The 23,713-nt window shown below is 41.8% G+C and overlaps 1 protein-coding gene across 2 annotated transcripts in view; it reads right to left on the reverse strand.

Moving 5' to 3' along the window:
* Nucleotides 1-11,018: 11,018 nt before the first annotated feature.
* TOP1 (DNA topoisomerase I) overlaps nt 11,019-23,713 on the reverse strand; it is a 56,323-nt gene continuing 43,628 nt past the window's right edge. For both annotated transcript variants that reach the window (XM_077251521.1, XM_077251522.1), the window contains 12 exons: nt 18,845-18,966; nt 18,625-18,747; nt 17,959-18,146; nt 17,589-17,733; nt 17,166-17,309; nt 16,792-16,977; nt 16,612-16,680; nt 16,304-16,418; nt 14,626-14,753; nt 14,437-14,531; nt 12,855-13,004; nt 11,019-12,528 (listed from right to left, as the gene is read on the reverse strand). In XM_077251521.1, coding sequence (XP_077107636.1) covers nt 12,426-12,528; nt 12,855-13,004; nt 14,437-14,531; nt 14,626-14,753; nt 16,304-16,418; nt 16,612-16,680; nt 16,792-16,977; nt 17,166-17,309; nt 17,589-17,733; nt 17,959-18,146; nt 18,625-18,747; nt 18,845-18,966 — 1,568 coding nt within the window. In that variant the 3' untranslated portion in view covers nt 11,019-12,425. The remainder of the gene's footprint in view (nt 12,529-12,854; nt 13,005-14,436; nt 14,532-14,625; nt 14,754-16,303; nt 16,419-16,611; nt 16,681-16,791; nt 16,978-17,165; nt 17,310-17,588; nt 17,734-17,958; nt 18,147-18,624; nt 18,748-18,844; nt 18,967-23,713) is intronic.

Genomic DNA, 23,713 nt, shown 5'->3' on the forward strand with positions numbered 1-23,713 from the left:
TTCATGTTCAGTTTGCTCAAAGGCGGAGACAGTGACGCCAGCGCTGATTGGGTGTCAGGCATCATGTGTAACTCCACCGCATCACAGTTCTCATCACAGGACCGAAAGTGCAGATGCCGCTGGAATGGCGCTGGCATGGTACGTGAGTATAGGCTTTATTATTCTATCTGGGACAAACATTTTGTTTAAGAAGGGGTTGTTCTAGTACTAGACAACCCCTTTAATAACACAGGACTGTTCCTTTATTGGTCCTCAAGGGCCCAGATTAAACATTGGCTACTGTCCAGCTTACCGTAGCACAAGGAGTCGTGCAGGACAGAGACCCTGGATTGCTGGAATATCACACAATAACCATTAGTATATGGATAACGGGCAGAGCATTGGGGTGTTTATACATTACTCAACCAGGAGTTCACGGACGTCTATTCTGAATCCTTAGATCTGTAGGCCTCAAGTAAAGAGCTGGATATTATTGAATCTAAGGAGTATGAAGTCTGGCAGGCTATTACTAATGCTGGGTTCCTCATCAGAACTGCTGATAAGGAAGCATGGATCATCACTCCTGTGGTGCCGATGTTACAGACACGTGGAATTGATGAAAGTGGTCTAAATAAATGCCCTTACCCTCGGTTATGCCATAAACACACATATACATATAATATTATATACACACACATATAGGAAGAAAATCATGAACTGATATATTCACGGACAGACCCTAACACAGGACCTTGGTAAAACTAAGGTGGGGGGCATTAGCCTGGCAAGAATCTTTCCCCACAAGAGAGACTATTTGAAACTGCCTCTATACCAGTCATTAGTGCATACATGAAATGTCAAAATTGTTACCTCTTTTTTTTTTACAACCAGGAGAAGTTAACTTGGGACTCAGCCTGGAGAAAAAATAAATAAAGGCCTAAAAGGCGATCCCTCTACCATTATGCAAATAAACAAGGGAACTACATAAGAACGGCTCAGTGATATTTGCACACCCGGACTGCAACAAAGACAGGAACCCTCCTCGTTAGGAAAGAAAGTTTCTTCCCATCACAGAGGGTCGATTATCCGCTGTGATGTATTGAGACTATGGGTTCTCAACTGTAAGGGTAAAGGCCCCGTCTCACTAAGCGATTTACCAACGATCACGACCAGCGATACGACCTGGCCGTGATCGTTGGTAAGTCGCTGTGTGGTCGCTGGGGAGCTGTCACACAGACAGCTCTCTCCAGCGACCAACGATCAGGGGAACGACTTCGGCATCGTTGAAACTGTCTTCAACGATGCCGAAGTTCCCCTGCAGCACCCGGGTAACCAGGGAAAACATCGGGTTACTAAGCGCAGGGCCGCGCTTAGTAACCCGATGTTTACCCTGGTTACCAAAAAAAACAAACAGTACATACTCGCCTTTCGGTGTCCCTTGCCGTCTGCTTCCTGCTCTGACTGAGCCGCCATACACTGAGAGCAGAGCGCAGCGGTGACGTCACCGCTGTGATCTGCTTTCACTTTCACTTTGCGGCGCTCAGTCAGAGCAGGAAGCAGACAGCAAGGGACCTGACGGACATCAGATGGTGAGTATGTAGTGTTTGTTTTTTTTTTACATTTACGCTGGTAACCAGGGTAAACATCGGGTTACTAAGCGCGGCCCTGCGCTTAGTAACCCGATGTTTACCCTGGTTACCAGTGAAGACATCGCTGGATCGGTGTCACACACACCGATTCAGCGATGTCAGCGGGACGTCAATGACCAAAAAAAGGTCCAGGCCATTCCGACACGACCAGCGATCTCGCAGCAGGGGCCTGATCGCTGGTACGTGTCACACATAGCGAGATCGCTACTGAGGTCGCTGTTGCGTCACAAAACTAGTGACTCAGCAGCGATCTCGCTAGCGATCTCGCTATGTGAGACGGGGCCTTAAGTTCACATTAAGCATTCTTTTTCTGCAGTTTTGGAACTTTTTTTTCATTGCTCAATTGTATCTCTTTGTACATACTAATAAAGTTTAGCGCCCTCAGGGGAAAAAACCCAACTTCCTGTAGAACCACCCATATTTGTCTGTGAGTAGAAAATGGAGACTGAACGTCCATTGTGACTTGGAAGGACATATAAAAAGCTGCTACTAATGACAATTACCATCTTTTACAGCTTGATGAATTGCGACAGGTAAGATACAGTGGGGGAAAAAAAGTGTTTAGTCAGCCACCAATTGTGCATGTTCTACTTAAAAAGATGAGAGAGGCCTGTAATTGACATCATAGGTAGACCACAACTATGAGAGTCAAAATGAGAAAACAAATCCAGAAAAATCACCTTATCTGATTTGGCAAGATTCATTTTGCAAAATATGGTGGAAAATAAGTATTTGGTCACCAAAAAACATGCAAGATTTCTGCCTCTCACAGACCTGTAACTTCTTCTTTAAGAGGCTCCTCTGTCCTCCACTCATTACCTGTAGTAATGGCACCTGTTTGAACTTGTTATCAGTATAAAAGACACCTGTCCACAACCTCAAACAGTCACACTCCAAACTTCACTATGGTGAAGACCAAAGAGCTGTCAAAGGACACAGAAACAAAATTGTAGCCTTGCACCAGGCTGGGAAGACTGAATCTGCAATAGACAAGCAGCTTGGACCACCATAACAAAGGCTATCATCAGTAACACACTACGCCACCAGGGACTCCGATCCTGCAGTGCCAGACGTGCCCCCCTGCTTAAGCCAGGACATGTTCGGGCCCTTCTGAAGTTTGCTGGAGAGCATTTGGATTATCCAGAAGAGTATTGGGAGAATGGTTTCATCAGACCATATGACAAAGTAGAACCGCTTGGCAGAAACAAAACTCATTGTGTTTAGAGGAGACAGAATGCTGAGTTGCATCCAAAGAACACCATACCTACCTCATTACCACACCAAGCTCATTATCACTCAGGACACCTCACTACCATGATGAAAGTTAGCACAAAAAAAAAAACATCCAAAAAACACAGCAAAAACGCCTAATGTGAACTTAGCCCAAGAGACCCGGATAGATTCCTTACTGCAGAGGCCTGACTGCTGTAAGAGTAGGGAGTATGGGATCCTCTGACACATGACGCAGTGCTGTTGATTAGTCATCATCATTATTATAGCGCCATTTATTCCATGGCGCTTTACATGTGAATTAATGACAAAGTACAAAGAGGGCCATGATACCTTACCTGATAAACATTTCATCAACAGGATGTTGATAAAGGAAACTAGTCCGATTGCCATATGTAGAGTCTGGAAATCTTCTTTCTCCAACATAATTAGCATCTACCTCATGGAATTTCCTATTCCAGGAACAATAGTATGTCATTGTTATAGGATGACCTTAATAAACATGTCTCCCTTCATCTATAACTATGAAAAAATCTATTTGAAAAAGGTGCCCACTGCACCTGCACAGTAACAGCTATCAGTGTCTGTATAGATATCAGATAGCTGCTATTGCGCAGGCGGCGCCAACTTGGAGGACATTTTTTCTCTATACACACCTATATATTTTCTCTATATACTCTTGATCTCTATATACACCGATAGCTGCTACTGCGCAGGGGGAGTCATTTTCAAATTGATTTTTTTTTGTACTTGCTCAATAACATCAAGAACAGTTATTATTAGGACACTAACCATGTGATTATGCTGCAGACCAGGCGCCTGCCGGCAGGTTTTTTTTCTTCAGTATCTACATATATTCCTTATGTAAACTGTGGGGCAGGTAAGTGAGGTATCAATGACCTGTCAGCAGTCTGTATTATTAATACCTAATCAGAGCACCACATGAAGACCCCCCCACTGCAAGCCCACCCCGAGGCACAAGCATATCATTAAATGAAAATAAAGATTACACAACAACCACAAGACAGATTTCATCAACCAAGTTATCATTTTAATCAGTATAACGGCGCCGACCTGACACTCTAGGTTACTGTGCATAATCCTGCTGACAGGTTCCCTTTAAGGGCAGTAGCTGAATTGAGACTACTGTTCCAAAATAGAAGAAATCCTAAAATACTAGGCCAATCCACTAATAGCTGTTCCTTGGCTAAGGCCAGTTGCAAAGAATGACAAAGGAAGCTGGATCTGGGTCCAGAAAGACTCTATAACCAGAGTTGAGGCCAGAGACTTTGTGAAGTGGTAGGCTGGCGACACAAGAGCAAGGCACGCTGCCAGCATCCGGAGACATGAAGCTGAAACCAGATGCACAAAGCCAGAGGCGAAAGTCGGACCCATGAGGAAACCTTGAAGTACAATAAGGCACAGAGGCACCATGATGACAGAGGTGCTGTGAAGCACCAAAGTGCTATGAGGCACAAGATACAGACTAGGGTCATGCTTGAAGGCGCTAAACAAGAGACCAGACTTAGGCCCCTTTCACACATCATTTTTTTGCCGTCAGCTCAACGGATCGGTCGCAGATTGTGAAAAACTGATGCGACGGATTTGTTTTTTCGACGGATCCGACTAGCGGATCTGGCTAATTGGATCCTAAATAAATCAGAGCATGCTCAGTTAAAAAAAACGGAATCCATTGCCGGATTCCGTCATTTGACGGATCCGGCGCCCATAGGCTTCCATTCGAGCAAACGACGGAAGGTCCGATTTTACAGCGTATGCAAAAAACGTTACGATGGATCCGGCAAACGACGGATGAAACGTGAGGCCATCTGTCGCTAATACAAGTCTACGAGAAAAAAACGGATCCGAAGGCATTAGTCGCCGGATTTTTTTTTTTCAAATTTCGATGGATTGCGACTGATAGCAAAAAACTGATGTGTGAAAGGGGCCTTACACTTGAGAGTAATCCATCTGAATTCAGGATAAACCTCCACTCTGAATAGTACCATCTCAACTGGCAGCCTAGCCCCACCTGAAGGAACTAACTAATAAGGCGCAGCTGGAGGGCAGTCTTCACAGAGACAATATGCAGTATTAAATGAAACACTGGTTTATTAAACCAAAAAATGGGAAACATGCTTTGCACAAGTTACACAGAAGACCAGTCTCAAGGCCCTGTGCAGTCATTACATGCAACTAACTGAAGTCAAATCATGAGGCGTAGCCCAGACCTACGCCTGAACTATAGCCTAGAGGTGCGAGGTGTAGCTGGTATCTGAAATCAAACCTCAGAACATGAGGCTCTCGGCCCAGCTTCGGCATAAAGGCATGAGGCTAGCATCAGCCCAGAGTACTAGCCCTTCAGCACATTACACTGTGCACTTACCTGTGCTGGCTCCACACCAGCTAGAAGAACAGGGGGAGCTGGTGATGCCGAGAGCCCACCATGAAGGGAAGTGGCATCAACTCAGTAATGCTACATTATTGCAGATAATGCACAGGCTGTTTGCTGGTTGATGGACCTCTCTCAGAGGTGTCAGCCATGGACCGCTTGACAGGTGAAAGGGAAGGCAGAGACCCCACGATCCTCGAGTCAGTAATAGTACAGCAACTGATTACTTGGGGACCTCTATCCAGAGAGGTGTCAGATCTGGACTGCTTGACAGAGCAAAGGGAAGGCCGAGACCCCTCAGTCACCCTGAGCCTCTACAACGAAGCTCCACAGGATATCTTCACTCTAGGAGTAACCTCTCATATGACTATGCCCTGCAGGGCCAAAAAAAACCACTGGAGGATGGAGGGGTATTTTAACCTCTCTGTCATCCTGTCCCGCTATAGGTCAAGGAAAGACTACCTCCCGTGGTGCTGTCCGGGGGGCCGTACTGGAAAAGGAGTGTCCTCTATGGTTAAATGTTTAATCATAAGCACAAACTATATTGTTTACAGTAAGACAATAGAACTGTCACATGATGTTGTAATGATTAATTCACCAAGTACAAGGAGGGCCTGGATACCTTTCTTGAAAAATATAAATGATTTCAGGTTATGCGTACTAAATTCTTTGATATGATGTTGGATCCAAGGAACTAGTCTCATTTAATTAGTATATGCCTTATGGAGTTTTTGTCTTCTGGATCACCATGTTAGGTTATAGGCTGAACTCTAAGGATTTATGCCTACCATCAACCTTAAAAACTATGAGACACAGCACCTCTAGCAAGTTCCGTGTACCTTCATGCACTTCACCAAAATTGCAACTCCAGTCAGGGACTGAAGTAACTTTCCTGGTGGAGAAAACGCCATCAGATTTGATAAATTAAGATTAAAAGTGTAGCAACCTCTGTCCCCTCTGCAGGTCACCTACTTCAACTACTGGAGCTAATCCAAGGTGGTGTGAAAAAGGCAAAGTCGCAAGATGTTTGCCTATCTCTATGTTGCGCAAAGATTTTATGCCACTTTTAAGGTATAATAACCTCTCTTTTCTTAACCCTACAGGCTAGAACAGCATCGGCTCTGTCCCGAGTTGCGTAGAATTTAGTTTTAAAGTTTAAGATTATGTTCATACACCGACAGAAAATTCTCTTTAAATTTAAATCTAATATTATAAATCTCTTCTGACAATGCCTGAAAGGGGGATGATTTATTTAGAGAATCTAATAGCTTGAGTCGGGAAAGGAGGTTGTCTCTACATTGTTCTCTATTGTGCTTCAAATAGGAAGCTTGCTGTAAAAAAATCCCCCTTATAAACTACCTTATGCGCCGACCACAGAGATTCATCAATTACTTCCCCAATATCATTTTCATGGAAATAATGCGTTTGTTCTGCTGTTACTCTCTTTACCACCTGTTCATCCAGAAGGAGAGATGTATTCAGCTGCCAACTGGAGGAAGGGTTAGCCTGATAACGCAAAGCCAATTTCAGGGATACAGGGGCACGATCCGACCATGGTATCAGACCAATAGTCGCTGAAATGCATCTACCCAGTGCCTTATTGTTCACTAAAAAAAAATCTACCTACTATAAGTCCGATGACGGAAGGAAAAGAAAGTAAAATCCTTTTTATCAGCATGGGAATATCTCCAAAAATCATGTAGATGGTATTCATTTATTAATGCTTTCAACTCCCTCTGGAATCGGGCTGTCCTATTGAAACAATCTGTATCCCTATCCACTGGAATATTAAAGTCCCCACATATGATTCTCTCACCCTTGGCTACTTCAGATGTTTTCTGGAAAACATTACGAATGAAGGGGTATTATGCTTCACTTGGGGCATATAATAATACCAGAGTGTATAACTCTACATTTAAGGAGCAAATATCAAAAATCTGCCAGCCGGGTCCACATATATATGTAGATTCCTAAAAGCAACCATATTTTTAATCATTATACAAACCCCTGCTTTTTTTACTCGTATTGTTAGCAAAAAATATATGAGGGAATTGTGGATGATGTATCCTGCAATTATCAGCCTCCAACAAATGAGTTTCCCGTAAACAGATAATTTCAGCTCGCGACTTCCACACCTCCCTCCATAACATTGATCTTTTCACCGGAGAGTTCAGTCCCCGTACATTCATGGATAAAATTTGGACACATGATATAACACAAAATTTCCTATGCCTATTCATCTGAAGCACCATTTACACTCCCCTCATCCCCACTGATACACAATATGGTGTGAAGATATCAAGAGCACAAGTACCAAAGCATAGATTATAAAAAGGACAGCAAAAATAAACAAAACAGGAAAAACAAAAACATGAACCAAGAATCAGGATGCAAAAATTCAGATGCATCCTACAAACATCAGTTATAATCTGTAGACACAGTAACTGCATGGGGCAAGTGAGTTCTTCCAACTCCACCTTCTCTCTCAGTGAAGTTGCTCACAGTCCTGGATTACAGTAATAACCCTCCACAGGCTCCAGAGAAACGGATCATATCCCTCCTTGTCAAGCCGTAAACCACTCCTGGGCAATCTTTTTCCCTTGTGACTGCTGTTTAGGAGCAAAAGGAATTTTCTAACTGGTAAGTTTATCCTCCACTTGTTTAGGGGAATGACAGACCACCATCCACCCATCATAGGAAATCAGCAACTTTACTGGGTTAAACCCCCATCTATATCTTGTACCAGCATCCCGAAGGGCTTTACACAACTGTGCATACTCTCTCCTTTTAGCCAAAGTCACAGCAGATAAGTCTGGTAAAACTTGGAGACTCTACAGCTCCTTAGGCAACGTTGGGCTCTTTCTCATCCTTTGCATGAATATATCCTTGGTGGTAAAAAAGTGCAGTCTTGCCAAAGTATCCCTAGGAAGATCCTGATCCACATGTCTCGGCTTACGTGTTCTGTGAACTCTGCCTACCATCAAATCTCTGGTGGGTAATTCAGGAAGAACAGCCTGAAGATATTTTTGCAGAAAGACAGGCAACTATCAGTGACTCCCTCAGGTATACCCCTTATACGGATGTTGTTCCTACAGAATCTGTCTTCAAGATCATACACTTTGTCACTGACCCGTGACAATTCCTCTCTGAGCACTTCATTTTCATCCAGAGCATTAAACGATGTAGTATACTCAGCCATTTTATTTTCTACATGGATGGTGCATTCTCCCAGGGCCGATATCTCCCCCTTATTTTCCTGCAGCATAACATGCATATCTTCCTTCAAGGAGGCCCTTAGGGAAGTAAGAAGTCCTTGCATGTCTTCACTTGTTAGTGGGTGCTGATCTCCCGCTGCACCCGCACCTTCCCCAGAGCCCAGCGAGGAGCGTGAGGACCCTGAAGGAGACACCGGCACCATTTTACCTGCGGTTCCCGCAGGTTTCCCCCTGGCAAAGAGGTCAGGCAGTTTTGGCAGGGACCCGCGCTTCTGGGTTCAGCTGGGTGTCAGCATGTGCCCCAAGCAGTGTGGAAGATGATGCCGCTTAGATGGAGGAGCAGAGAGGTCTGTAAAGGCTGAGGTGAGCTGGTTTAGGTCCGATGTCATAAAAGCTTTGATGAATCTGCCTCAGACTTTTATTTAGACCCTTGTGCTAAAGAAAAAAAAAATTCTATCAACTGAAAAATAAGAACACCCACAAGTTGAACCAAAAACCTTAAGAAATTCCAAAACTTTGTGTAAGTCCTAGAGGTAACCACTTTTCTGCTTGTTTGGAGGGTAGACCCAAGTTGCTGTAAGGTGGAATATTCAGTTTTGAATGAGCCCTGAGACAGAAAATCTTTGACTGGGTCTCGGAGAACCCATAGATATGAAAGTTTTCCCAAGCTATGTAAATCAATTTCTCCTTGGTCAAAAAGGGAGCTATTAGGATTACTCTGGCCCGATCATGCATTAACAAGTATAACCTTTGAACGCTTTTTCTGCATAGAAATGTTTCATCCAAGAGTGACGAAGCATTCTATTTCTATGCAAAACATGAGTCGGGTGCGATGGGCCCTTGGAGGAATTTACTCTTGACTGGCACTTGCCCATATATACGGGTATCTGTATTCATAGTAATTATTGCATTTATCGAACTTTACTGTGTACACATGTATTTTTTGGAAGCCATACTTGGACTTATCCGCTCCCTGCCTTACTTTCCAAGTATATGTGTATGCTTTATGTGATGCAGCGACCACTAATGGGTTGGGGAATACCCGCTTGGCAACAAGATTTAAGGTACACAGGAATATTTTTCGTACATAACAGTCTATGAGGTTTATTATAGTCATAAACCGTACCACGAACCGTCCATTACACACTGTATCAGAACATGTCATTAAGTTGCGGTCACTAAACATGCTGGACCTTTCTCTTTCCAGTTACCATGGGTGACCGCACAAGTTCATAACGCTTCTTAGTAGTCAGCTCTAATACGGAGTCTCTAAAACACGCCAGGCTTATCTGCCCAGTTTCTGCTGGAGACCACACGCCGAACAGTTCATTACATCCACTGGAGAAACTGCCTTACGGGGATCACATCTTGCCTGACATACACCAGTCAGTTCCAGACCCACCGAAGGACGGTAGCTTCCCCAACACAGTAGCAGTCACTGACTCTGCAGATCCATGGCCTCACCTCGTGCTCTTCAGGGATCCAGTCCACGCACAGGACCTCCCAACACAGAGGCCACTCAGGACCACGGCCTCACCTCGTGCTCTTCAGGAATCCGGTCCCCACTCTTGACCCCCCAACACCCAGGCCTTTCCTCTCACAGGACCTTCCAGCCATGAACCATTCAGGTCCATACACTCAGAACCATGTGACCCACAACCTGGTCAATTTATGAAGCTGTAACCACCCCCATAGGTGGGCGGTGTACGTGTGGTTAGTCAGACCCGCCCAGTTCTCCAACTAACCCTGCAAGCCTCTCTATAAAACTAAGCAAAAACTTGTGGGACTACAGGTCCCAGAACATTACTGGCTGACAGAGCAGACTTCCTCTGTGACAAATACCGACTAGTGATGAGCGAATATACTCGTTACTCGAGAGTGCTTGGAGATTTAGTTTTCTGCGCCGCAGCTGAATGATATACATCTGTTAGTCAGCATAAGTACAGTGGGGGTTACCTGGTTGTTAGGGAATGCCCACATGTAATCAAGCTGGCTAAGAGATGTAAATCATTCAGCTGCGGTGAAGATAACTAAATCTCCGAGTACTAAAAAATACTCGGAGGACCCCCGAGCGTGCTCGGGAAATCTCGAGTAACGAGTATACTCGCTCATCACTAATACCGACCATTCACAATAATGCCAGTCCCTATCTCACCTTAACAATTACGCCTCCAAGCGTATCCTGAGTAGCCCATACAGCGCCCCCTGGCTGTGACAGGGGTCACTGCCTTACATTATGTACAGGTGTATATACAGGTTTATCCTTTTTTGTCTACCTGTGTTTCGATATCACTGTATATGTACTTCTTTGTCATTTTGTGCTTTATTGTCTCATGAAATAAATTGGCTATGTTGGTCATATGCAATTGTGTTCCTTCATTTAGTACCAGTACCCATGTCTTCTGCAGGCAAAGATCAGCCGACAGTCCGATAGGTCGTCAGACTAGTGTCACCTGTACAGGTCATACAGCCTTGTAACCATCACTTCTATTTTGTTGGCTCGGTTTTAATCCAAAGCTGGATTATTAATACAAATAAAGACACGCAGGCAAATCCAAGTTGTAGGGTTTTATTTTAAATAACCTACACTCAAGTTAATGGCAATTCATGATAAAAATAGAAGATAGGAGGGGAAATGTCCAAAAGGAAAGGACTGTTCTGAACATTTGCTTTTATATTTAGAAAAAAAAAAATATTAAAAAGCATTCTAGGCAAAACAAACTCACAAATTTGTTTACAGGGCATTATTTTTTCAAGCAATCTGCACAAAAACGCACCAATCTTTTGCAACTGATGTTCTAAACATGAGGACATCGATAGTGTAATTGCATTCAAGTAAAATGTTTCTAACACACAATTTCTTCCAATCAACCCATTATCTTAAATCGTAAATCAAGTCTTGCCATCAACATCTCGGCCTCTCAGACAGGCTCCCAAATGACATTCGATAGATAGAACTTGAATACCCCATAGAACAAAGAGGGATTGCCACATACCTGCGGCACCGTGTTTAGTCTGACAGTAATGCTTTTTTTTTTCTTTGTTTATAAAAAGGCTACATGTTTGGTCTTCATTGCACTTCTAGAAAGTTACTCTTCACATTAAATAAAATTCTGTGGTAAAATTTGCTGAAATTAATTCAGATGTCTTACAATAGTACAACAGTTAAATTTTTTTCTTAACAAGATAAAAAGGATTAAATACTTGAAATAATGGTAAAATGGATAAAATTGGGCAAAAAAAGTTCACATTTATAAAAAAAATAAAATAAAAATATTCAGAAAAATTTCCCCTTTCAGATATCTAACAGAATCACATTTTATGCAAGTCTCCAAACCAAGCACATGGATTGGCTTGAATATAGTTTCACGATTACTGGGAAAAAAAAAACAGGAGTCACACAGACCCCCTGAGCTGCCACATAACAGGCCCCTCTTCAGTTCTTCAGTGTAACCAGGGTAAGGGGATATGTTCAGATGAAAGGGAAGGGTAAGTTTATATTTTCTATTAAAATAGAAGTTATTGAAAAAAAAATCTTAACTGTAAAAACACACAGGATATTTTCTTAACTCTATAATACAGACTTTTTTGAAAAGCGGATTTTTTTATGCCTGGTGAAAACCTCCCATCTTAAAAGCCCTAAAAGCAAAAAACAAACATCACAATTTCAGATATCCCATTTTGTACATATGTATATACTCCTTGTCCATGGGACAATACTGAAGGCAGCATGGGGATATTATCCAATTATCAAGCAGGCTCTAGTCTTTGTGGGGGGATTTTTTTTTTTACATCTCTTTTTCCCCCTTAATCTGCTGCATATCCCCTTCCCATCTTAAAATAAAGGTTGATAAAAGGTAAGGCTCACAGCTCTCTAATAAAAATCCCTATCTGAGGTGACATCCAGGCTTAAAATAAAATAATTAAAACAAAATTATAAAACAAACATTGTCTCTCGCATTAAAATTCAAAGTCATCCTCCGCCATGTCGATAGCCCATGCAAACTTCTCTCTCTGAGTTTTGTTGTAGATTTTTTCAATAGGAATACCATACTTCTTACACCTGATGGGAAGAAGATCAGAAATCGTTACTACAGTTAGAAAGACTTTTTTCTATTATTTAAATTATTATGGGTGTTGCAATGACACCACCATGAGCTCAGATTACTGCTGAAACCCGACCACACAGCTCAGCAAGATCTCTAGTGGATCCAGGCCATCAGTGATCACTACTAGGCAGTAGGAACTCTTGACCCCCCCCAACGGGAAGCAATGAATAGAATAAATAGAATGCCAAGCTGTTCACAAATCTCTTGGAAATCCTAATAAAACACATCAAGTCACAAATGTATAAAATACCAGCAGCTATAATCAAGACAAGAGTCCTACCAGGCTACAGAGATTCTTGGGTCCAAGTAATTGAGTTTGGAGGTTCCTAGAGCGATCTGTTTATTCTCTTCTCTGTCTGTGGCTTGAACCTCCAACTTCATCAGCTGCTCCTCTATCCTCTGTACCGCTTTCTTCTTGCTTTCAAGAAGCCTGTTTAGATGAATATCGAATATTAGTTTTACTCCTTCGAGCCCAGGCGATTTTTTTGTTTACTTTTTTTTTTTTTTTTTTTTTTTTTAAACTCCTCTTCTTCCAAGAGCCATAACTTATTTTTCTGTTCCATATACCTGTATGAGGGCTGTTTTTATAGGGAGGAGTTGTACTGCTGAAAAAAATTTAATTTCACTTTTTTTTTTTTTTTTGTTTGTGTCACCATTATCTGAGCCACGCAACACATTCATTTTTTGGGATCGAGAGCTGGATGAGGCCTTGTTTTTTTGCACCCTGAGCTGACATTTTTTACCGATCCGATGTTTTGATAGGCGGCGCCCCCAAAAAATAATTCTGTAGTTTTGATTTTTTTTTTCCTTTCTTGTTACACCGTCTACTGATCGGATTAATTTACGTTATATTTTAATAGATCAGCCTTTCACGAACGCAGCGATCTCAAACATGTATTTTTTTAAATGTTTTATTTTTAATGGAAAAAAGGGGGCATGAGGGGATTATTAAATAGTTAAAAACACATTCAAATCAGAGGACTTGAAACTCTGATCGTCTGATCACTTGTGCTATACATAGCAGCGCATCATCACTGTTATGTATAAGGAGAATCACCATCTCCTATGAACACCGGCGATTGTGGTTACATTAGTATGATAGGTGTTGTGTGCGCTCTGCTATGCCCTCTTTCGATTAAGCTCTGCCTACTCTTCAGAAAGTTGGTGGAGCTGGTGTAAAAAGCACCAAAAGTCGCAACATTTTAAACAGTTTTACCTTCCCAAAAACCTTGTGTAAGCTGCTTGATGGATCAGCCCCAAACGGTTTATATTTGTGTAAAAGGTGAAAAAAACATCCCGAGTACAGCCAACAAGAGGAGCAGGGTTGTGTATTGAACTCAGAATCTGCATCAGTTAGACAACAGATTGCTGTTGTGAATAAAAAAAAAAAAAACTAATTCACAAAGATCTTAAAAAAATGTAAGAAATTGAAAACTAAGAAGGATTTTGAAAAATTAAAGGGAGTTATCCAGGTTTGGCACAAAAATCTGAAGTCACACTTTCAGCTGCAGAGTTGTGAATCCTCACATTGCGCAAAGTGCGCCCGCCAGGATTCTGTAGTGCTGGCAGCAAGACCAGGCAGTCATGTGCTATGCATACTCCTGGCAACATTCCGACTAGACAATGCAAGGCCTTGCTCAATTCACTTGAATCCCAATTCACCACCGCCAGAGAATCCCAACAGTGTGCACTATGCGCAGTGAGAGGATTCATAAGTTGGGAGTCACAGAGAGACTGCTGACTTTTGTGCTAAACCTGGACAAATTTTTTTTTTAAAGGTTGATTATACAACTTCTCGTCTCATTTAATATCAAATGGGAGATTAAGAAATGAGAAAATAGAACACCTCCACAAACACATACTTTTTGGTCTTTTCATCACGCTTGACCTTGGCGTCTGCTTTAGAGCTTTTAAGCTCGCGACGTGCATCTAACAGTTGATCTTTTTTGGCATCAATCTAAAAGCAAAAAAATAAAAATAAAAATCAAGATTCATAGCCACATCATGAGTAATTGTGCAGCGTCCAGGTGATCGCTTTCACAATACATTACCTTGGACTGTAAGGTCAGCATAGATTTTTCAAAGGTCTTAGGAGGAGCACGCTGATGGTTACACAAGATAGCCACAGCTCTGTTTGCACGATTATAAGACAATATTTTGGCAGGAATATTATCATCCGCTGCAAAGAACCAAGACAAAACAGTTACAGATCAAAGCGTACAGTAATTGCTATATTATAAGAGATACCTGTACAGTGAACTGTTTATAGAGGACATGGTCATTAATATGTAATTCTTTTACGTGGTTATAATGTGCCTGTCTTCCTGACTCTGGCATTTGTGGGGCTTTTGTTTTTGTTTTTTAAATATGCCCCCACAACTGCTATTCTTATGCATATTAAGTCGTGTTAGTGGGCGTTTTCTTCCAGTACAGAGAAGCAATGAGGATAATAAAGGCTAGATTTATATACAAGGAAAGAGGGAGCCATATCTCACGGCCAGAGGCACTAGACTGAGGTGCAGGCGAGTCTAGCGAGAGCAGCAACATTTGGACCAAGTAACTGGTCTTCTAAAGCCCATGACCAGGTGAGGACATTTCTGTCTATTCTATCAGGGCAATTACAGTTAACCCCTTCACGACATGCGCCGTACTAGTACTGCACGTCGTGTCTCCCCCTTTGATGTGGGCTCCAGCACTGAGACCACATCTTTCTCGACACGCCAGCTGTTTTGAACAGCTGACATGTGCCCGGAACAACTGCAGGTGGAATCGCGGCATTTAATGAGCGCTTCCGGCCACCGGGCCGGAAATCCACTCATCACTGACACTGTCACGTGATTGTGGGTCACCGACGGGTTGTCATGACAACCAGAGGTCTCCTACAGACATCTATGGCTGTCATTGCCGGCTTGCTATGAGCGCCACCCGGGGGTCGGCGCTCATAGCAAGTCAGCAACTCTGCTACATACAGGTGATCTGATCATCGCCTGTATGTAGCAGAGCCGATCAAGTTATGGCAGCCTCTAGTCTCCTCTAGTGACCCCCCCTTTTGCCCCATTCAAAATAAAACAAAAACAGGGGAGTGAAAAGCAAATGTGAAACAAAAAAGGGCTCCGTTTTAAAGGGGTTAAAGGCTGCAGTTTGGTTGCAATGGGGGACTGTGATAACAGTCAATTTTGTCTAAGACACAAGGGGGAAAAATCAGGTACACTCAGTCGGCAAATATGGGCCTACATAACGCATAAAATAGGCAGAAGATGACAGGTCTTTCCCAGTGAAGCGTCATCCAAATGATACATACTTATAATTAAGGCATACGGATAGGGAATTTAGATTGTGAGCCCCAATAGGGACAGCGATGATAATGTGTGCAAACTGTAAAGTGCTGCGGAATATGTTGGCACTACATAAAAAATAAAGATTATTAAGTAAGAACTAGATTATCATTAAAATCAGCACTAGACAGACCTCTTTATACTATAAATGCCAGTGTGCATGAGGTTAACTACAATTGCTGCTGGTTTTTCCCCTCATTTATCTGACAGCTAATCTAGGTGAATCCACTTCTAACATGTAGTTAGTTTCTTTACTGTAAGTGATATCTGTAACTTGTAAGTAACCCCTTCTCATGTACAGCCTCCATGGAATCAATGGTGCTAAATAAATAAATAACAACAACATGTATCATGACATCATGCATCACACTCAGACAATATACATTGCCCGTACAGTTGGTGAGCTCCTTCAGCTGCTGCTGCAGGGTGATAGAGGCGTTGTATGTCCTGAACACTTTGGCTGTGAGTCCATCCATGAGATCTTGGAGATGCTTATTTAAAATACTAGTCTAGTGAGTGGGAAGGAGGAGAGAAAAAAAAAAAAAAGTTTAATAATTTTGAAGAAAAATGTTCTTAAAAACACCTTAAAAAAATTGCACTTTTATAATAAGATAAGGGAGAAAAATACATCCAAACACCATGCCCTTGAGTTATTTTCAAATTGATAATAGGATTAGAAGGTTTGCCAAAATGAACACTTACATTGAGCCTGTCGAACAAGTCATCTTCTCTTTGCTTGTTTTCCATGAAAAGCTGGAGATTCTTGAAGACCTGATGCAGAATGGATACATAAATATGAATATAGAGCAACGTGCTCCGGTCATAAAGTGTTCAGACACGTCACAGTACAAACAAGACAAAAACAACTAAACTACAACATACCCTCTTTTCCACTGGCACCTTATTGTAGTAACGGATGGAATCTTTACCGGGGAAATCAAACTCTACCACGTACTCCTGTTTGTCCAATTCTGGGTAAAGCTTTATGTGCTCTACTCGCAAAGAGCAGCAGCCTACAGTGTCAGCAGTTTCCCCTTCTTCCTTTTCATTACCAGCTCTCAAAGCCAGCTAGAAATACAAATAGCACATGTTAATATATAACAAAAAAAAAACCCAAAAAACTAAAAAGCTCCAGTAAAAAGTAAACTTCCCTTTCAGAATGTATTGGTGGGCTAAATTATAAGTAATGAGTGAAACAAACCAGGACCCCTATTGCTGGATGCCCGCATTTTATAGGCTATATCACCACTACACACCTTGTCTATAAAGTACAGTGCAACAGATCTCTGCCTGGCCTTCATCTCCTTGGATTTCCAGTCTTCTCGGTATGTGTTACGAATCTTTTCCACGCATTTCTTGAGCCTGCGGGCCGTCTCATATTTCTGCCAGTCTTTCTCTCCCTGATAAAGGCAAGTCAGTAAACAAGGTAAAGACAAATTTTACCTAGATCGGGAAGAGGTTATATCATCAAACCTCCTTCCAACAACATCATACATGAAGCAAACGGTCTTAAAGCTGTAAACGCTCAAGTATAGCCACGGACAGGCAAAAACTAGCACAAAAGTAGTCACAAGGGTCCACTAGAAGCCAGAAGTGGTCATGTCCCTAGCCAACGTGTACAATGAGCATCCCACATTTTCTATAAAACAGACAGATGTATTAAAAAGCGCCACAATTACCTTAATGCGGGAACTGGGGTTTAGCATTATATATTTGATGGATCCCTGAATGTTTTCAGTCCAGGACACCAACCAGGTGACCTTATTGTCATGTCGAACCTCTTTCCACTTGTGACCAGAAGGAGGAGTGGGAACCTTGGAATTTCTAAGACACAATAAAGGTTTTAAAACTTTTTCTGGAAATTAAAATCTAATTCTTTACATAGAGTTACAAGACCCAAGCTGAACACAACAGTTTGTGGTTCGATATTGAGTCTCTCTCGCCTCCAAAATTATATTCCATCTTCACAATCAAAGCATGACCGAATGTCAATTCATTTTCTTTAGCACTTCTGTGTCAATAGACAAACTGCTCCATTCCATGACTTACTTGCTGCAGTTAATGATGATGTGTTCTGGCATAATTCTCCTTTTTAGCTTGCCCATTTTCGGATGGTTTCCCCTTCCTCTAAACAAGCCTGGGGGTTCTATCCTGAAGTTAGCGATCCTTTCTTTATGGTTATCCATTACGCAAAAGCCATATTCCGCAACCAACCGTTCATTTTCCTCTTTGATTTTCTGCACAAAAAAATTATATAAAATATATATATTTTAATATGATATACACAAAATTTTGTCAGGCCTGTTTTTTGGGGTTGTGCGTGAAATCATGTCCAATTTGCCTTTTTGTGTTGTTCCAATACACACAAAGAAAATAAACATTTGTATAACAAAACATGTTTAATTGAAATAATTAACAGGGAGAAATAATTAAATATTTTGGAACAATTTCAAGAGTGCCAACACTTTTGGCAGCGTGTGAATCTAATTTCATTTTTCCAGAATAGTCCCATATCTTGAAACTAATTGTGGAAGAGTGTTTGGATGGTTTAAGTAAAGTCCTTAAAATGGTCAGTCACATAAGAGTATGATAAAAGTATCATAATAGTATAATAGCCCACATAAAAGAGTATGAAAGATATCCAGATGCACATGCTTTAGACAGAGGGAGGGAAAGTGACCCCCAAAGCAGACAGCTCCCACCAAGTCTCAATACCAGTTTCTCCTCCTTTGTCATTTGTTTCCTGGCCTCAGACTGGGCTTTGAAGTAGTTGCTCATCTCATTGAAGTCACACTTGCTCAGGCTGGTAAGGAGATTTCGCTCATCAACAGTCATTTCCTATGAAAGTTTGTTTTGTGAAAATTAAGTCTGGGAAAGAATAATAAACTGTAAAAAAACAAACAAACAAACAAAAAAAGACACTTTGCTAAAATACCTTCTTCCAATCCTTAAAAAAGTTCTTCCTGAAGATGTCTTTCGTAGTATATTCATGGTCCAACATTTTTGCAAAGAAAGTGGCTACTTCCTCAGCCTTGGGACTGAGCTTTACGGGTTTACCTGTGGTCAATAAAACATATATGAATTTGGCTTCCACCAGGTCTAAAAAATAATTATAAATCATACAAAGAAATGTAACTATGTTCACATTGGAACTTCATTTTTTGGAGATCTGCTTTAAAGCTAATGACTGGTGAGGTTAGATACGATACAGGGGGTATATTCAACCCTGCTATATCGAAAACTGATAATGCCAACCTGGTCTCTGATCTCCCCGAATTGCCTGAGAGATCCGAATTACTCTGCTGAAGCAAAGGAAACAGAAAAGAAAAAAAAACCAAAAAAAAAACCAAAACACACGACTAGCCTTTTTTTTTTCTTACTACACCACTTCTGAGTTCTATATTACTGTTCTGTTGCCAATATAGTGCAAGGCGGTCTTCACAATTTTACATCCTTATGAGCTGAAATTTCCTTTATGACTCGACACAGGTTTGTATTCGTGATCTGTAATCTTTTGTTTGTTTGTTTAAAAAGACTACAACAAATGGTATAACCTTAACCCTTACTCATAGGGCATAAAGGTACCTTCACACTGAACAACTTAACGATATCGCTAGCGATCCGTGACGTTGCAGCGTCCTGGATAGCGATATCGTTGTGTTTGACACGCAGCAGCGATCTGGATGCTGCTGTGACATCGTTGGTCGGAGCTAGAAGGCCAGCACCTTATTTCGTCGCTGGATCTCCCGCTGACATCGCTGAATCGGCGTGTGACACCGATTCAGCGAGGTCTTCACTGGTAACCAGGGTAAACATCGGGTTACTAAGCGCAGGGCCACGCTTAGTAACCCGATGTTTACCCTGGTTACCAGTGTAAATGTAAAAAAACCCCCAAACACTACATACTTACATTCCGCGTCTGTCGCGTCCCCCGGCGTTCTGCTTCCCTGCACTGTGTCAGAGCCGGCCGGCCGTAAAGCAGAGCACAGCGGTGCCTTCACCGCTCTGCTTTACGGCCGGCACTTACAGTGCAGGGAAGCAGAACGCCGGGGCACCCGACAGACGCGGAATGTAAGTATGTAGTGTTTTTTTTTTTTTTTTTACATTTACACTGGTAACCAGGGTAAACATCGGGTTACTAAGCGCGGCCCTGCGCTTAGTAACCCGATGTTTACCCTGGTTACCCGGGGACTTCGGCATCGTTGGTCGCTGGAGAGCTGTCTGTGTGACAGCTCTCCAGCGACCACACAGCGACGCTGCAGCCATCGGCATCGTTGTCTAGATCGCTGCAGCGTCGCTAAATGTGACGGTACCTTAAGAAATATCTGTCACAGAATCAGTGTAAGGGTATGTGCACACGTCAGGATTTCTTCCGGATTTTGGGAGGTTTTTTTTTTGCGGAATTCCCATATAAAAACGCTATAATACCGCATAAAAAACGCATATATTAGGCATCCTATCATTTAGAATGCATTCCGCATTATTTGTGCAAATGTTGAGTTTTTTTCCGTAAAAAAAACGCAATCCGGAAAAAGAAGCAACATGTTCATTATTTTTGTGGATTTTTTGCGGATTTCCCATGAAATTGGAGTGTCCGGAAAAAAAATGCATAAATTCCGCAAAAAAAAACAAAAAAACGCATGTGGATTTCTGGCAGAAACGTCCGGATTTTGTCAGGAAAATTTCTGCAAGAAATCCTGACGTGTGCACATACCCTAAATATCACCATATGTATGACATTAACCCCTTTATGACATGCGCCGTACATGTACGGCACATGTCCTGTCTCCCCCTTTGATGAGGTCTCCGGCGGTGAGCCCACATCTTTCGCAGCACATGTCAGCTGTTTTGAACTCTTAGAGCTGTCAGCTGTTATTAACCTGTTAAATGCCGCTGTCAAACTGACAGTGGCATTTAACGCGTGCTTCCAGGCATCGCGCCGGAAATCCGCCCATCGATGACCCCAGTCACGTGATTGCGGGTCACCAATGGGTTGACATGACAACCAGAGGTCTCCTACAGACCTCTATGACTGTGAATGATGGATTGCTATGAGCACCGCCTGATGGTCGGCGCTCATAGCAAGTCAGCAATTCTGCTACAGACAGGCGATTGGATCATCCCCTGTATGTGGCAAAGCCAAACTAGTTATGGCAGCTTGTAGTCTCTCATGGCGACTATTGAAGCATGCCAAAAGTATATTAAAAAAAATAAATAAATAAATTTTAAAATTTAAATATAAGAGTTCAAATCACCCCACTTTTGCCCCATTTAAAATAAAAAAAACAAAAACACATTGGGTATCGCTGCGTTCAGAATCGCCCGTTCTATCATTATATAAAAAAAAAAAAAAAAGAATTAACTTGCACTACAAAACATGGAAAAAACTCCAAGTGTGGTGAAATTGCAAAAAAAGTGCAGTCCCACACTTTTTTTTGTTTGGCTTTTTTGCTAGGTTCACTAAATGCTAAAACTGACCTGCCATTATGATTCTCCAGGTCATTTCGAGTTCATAGACACCAAACATGTCTAGGTTATTTTTTATCTAGGTGGTGAAAAAAAATTCCAAACTTTGCTTAAAAAAAAAAAAAAAAAAAAAAAAAAAAAAAAAAAATTTGCGCCATTTTCCAATACCCGTAGCTTCTCCATTTTTCGTGGTCTGGGGTCGGGTGAGGGCTTATTTTTTGCGTGGCAAGCTGACATTTTTAATGATAGCACTTTTGTGCAGATACGTTCTTTTGATCGCCAGTTAAGTTGCGGCAACAAAAAAAACGTAATTCTGGCGTTTCAATTATTTTTATCGGTATGCCGTTTAGCGATCACGTTAATCCTTTATTTTAAATTGATAGATCGGGCGATTCTGAACGCGGCGATACCAAATATGTGTAGGTTTGATTTTTTTTATTGTTTTATTTTGAATGGGGCGAAAGGGGGGTGATTTAAACTTTTATATTTTTTAAAACTTTTTTTTTTTTACTTTTGCCATCCTTCAATAGCCTCCATGGGAGGCTAGAAGCTGGCACAACTGAATCGGCTCAGCTACATAGGAGTGATCATCAGATCGCTCCTATGCAGCTGAATTACAGGCTTGCTATGAGCGCCGACCACAGGGTGGCGCTTACAGCAAGTCGGCATCAAAAACCATAGAGGTCTCAAGGAGACCTCAGGTTGTCATAACGACGCATCTTGACCCCCGATCACATGATGGGGGTCGGCGAAGCGCGCATTTCCGGCCCGATGGCTGGAAGTGCTAGTTAAATGCTGCTGTCAGCGTTTGACAGCGGCATTTAACTAGTTAATAGCTGCGGGTGGATCGCGATTCCACATGCCGCTATTGCACGCACATGTCAGCTGTACAAAACAGCTGACATGTCGCAACTTTGATGTGGGCTCACCGCCTTGCTGACACTGCAACCTTGTTGAGACATTGCGGCAATCCCCCAAACATCCATCTGGACCATCAAGGGTTGCACGGCACTAATCAGTAAGCAGCACGGTTTTAAAATTAGTCTTCATGTACATCTGGGCCCACAACAGCCATTTCTGCTCGTGTCCACTGTTTTGGGGTGGCTGAACAGTAGATTTATGCTCAAATGCAAGTTTCTGGAGGATCCTGCACCTTGAGATAAACGAGACTCCAGAGGCACCAGCTGCTTCAAATACCCATATGCTGCTTTGTAATGGTATTTTAGAAGCTGCTCTCGTAATCTTTTGAATTTGTCTGGCAGAAACCTTTCTCATTATGCCTTTATCTGCAAGAACCCCTTTGTGCTCTGTATCAGTCACAAACCTCTTTGCGGTACAATGATCACACTTAAGTTTATGTGAAACATCTAATGTCTTCATACAGTGTCCTAAGCATTTAGGCATTGCACTATTTGACGCTTTTCGGCACCGAGAGATACTAGTTCTTTCTCATATTGCTTGAAACCTGTGGCCTGTAGTTTTCCATTAATAGGACTCACCTGGCAAACTAATGATCACAGGTGTTTGAGATCGCTTTCAGGGAGCCAAAGAGCACCCGAGACACAATGCCATCCATGAGTTTATTTAACCCCTTAGTGACGGAGCCAAATTTTTGAAATCTGACCAGTGTCACTTTATGTGGTAATAACTCTGCAACGCTTCAATGAATCCCAGTGATTTTGAGACTGTTTTTTCATGACACATTATACTTTATGATAATGGTAAATCTAGGTCAATATGTTTTGTGTTTATTTATAAAAAGTATCAAAAATTTTAGTAAAATGTTAAAAAATGTGCACTTTTTTAAATTTGAATGATTATCTCTTTAATCCAGATGGTCACACCACAGCGAACCATTAATAAATAACATTTCCCATGTGTCGGCTTTATATCAGCACCATTTGTAAAATGTTATTTTGTTTTGTTAGCATTTTATGAGGTTTAAAAATGTAGCATCAATTTTTCATATTTTTAAGGAAATTTACACAATTTCTTTTTTTAAGGACTTATCCATGTTTGAAGTGACTTTAGGGGTCCTATATATTAGAAAACCCCCAAAAGTGATACCATTTTAAAAACAGCACCCCTGACATATTGAAAACTGCAGTCAGTTAGTTTGTTAACCATTCAGGTGCTTTACAGGAATTAATGCAGAGTGGCAAGACAGAAATGAAAATGTGTATTTTTACCACCTAAATGCCTCTAACTTCTGAACAGATTACTACAGCAGTCAGACTGTAAGGCTGCTATTTGGTCATGAACTGCCATGGCAAACATCAGGACCACACAATCATGATCTGAGGGCACCAATTTGGATAAAGAGGAAGCCCTCACACTC

This window comes from Ranitomeya variabilis, chromosome 4, assembly GCF_051348905.1.
Source record: "Ranitomeya variabilis isolate aRanVar5 chromosome 4, aRanVar5.hap1, whole genome shotgun sequence".
In the NCBI taxonomy this organism is placed as follows: domain Eukaryota; kingdom Metazoa; phylum Chordata; class Amphibia; order Anura; family Dendrobatidae; genus Ranitomeya; species Ranitomeya variabilis.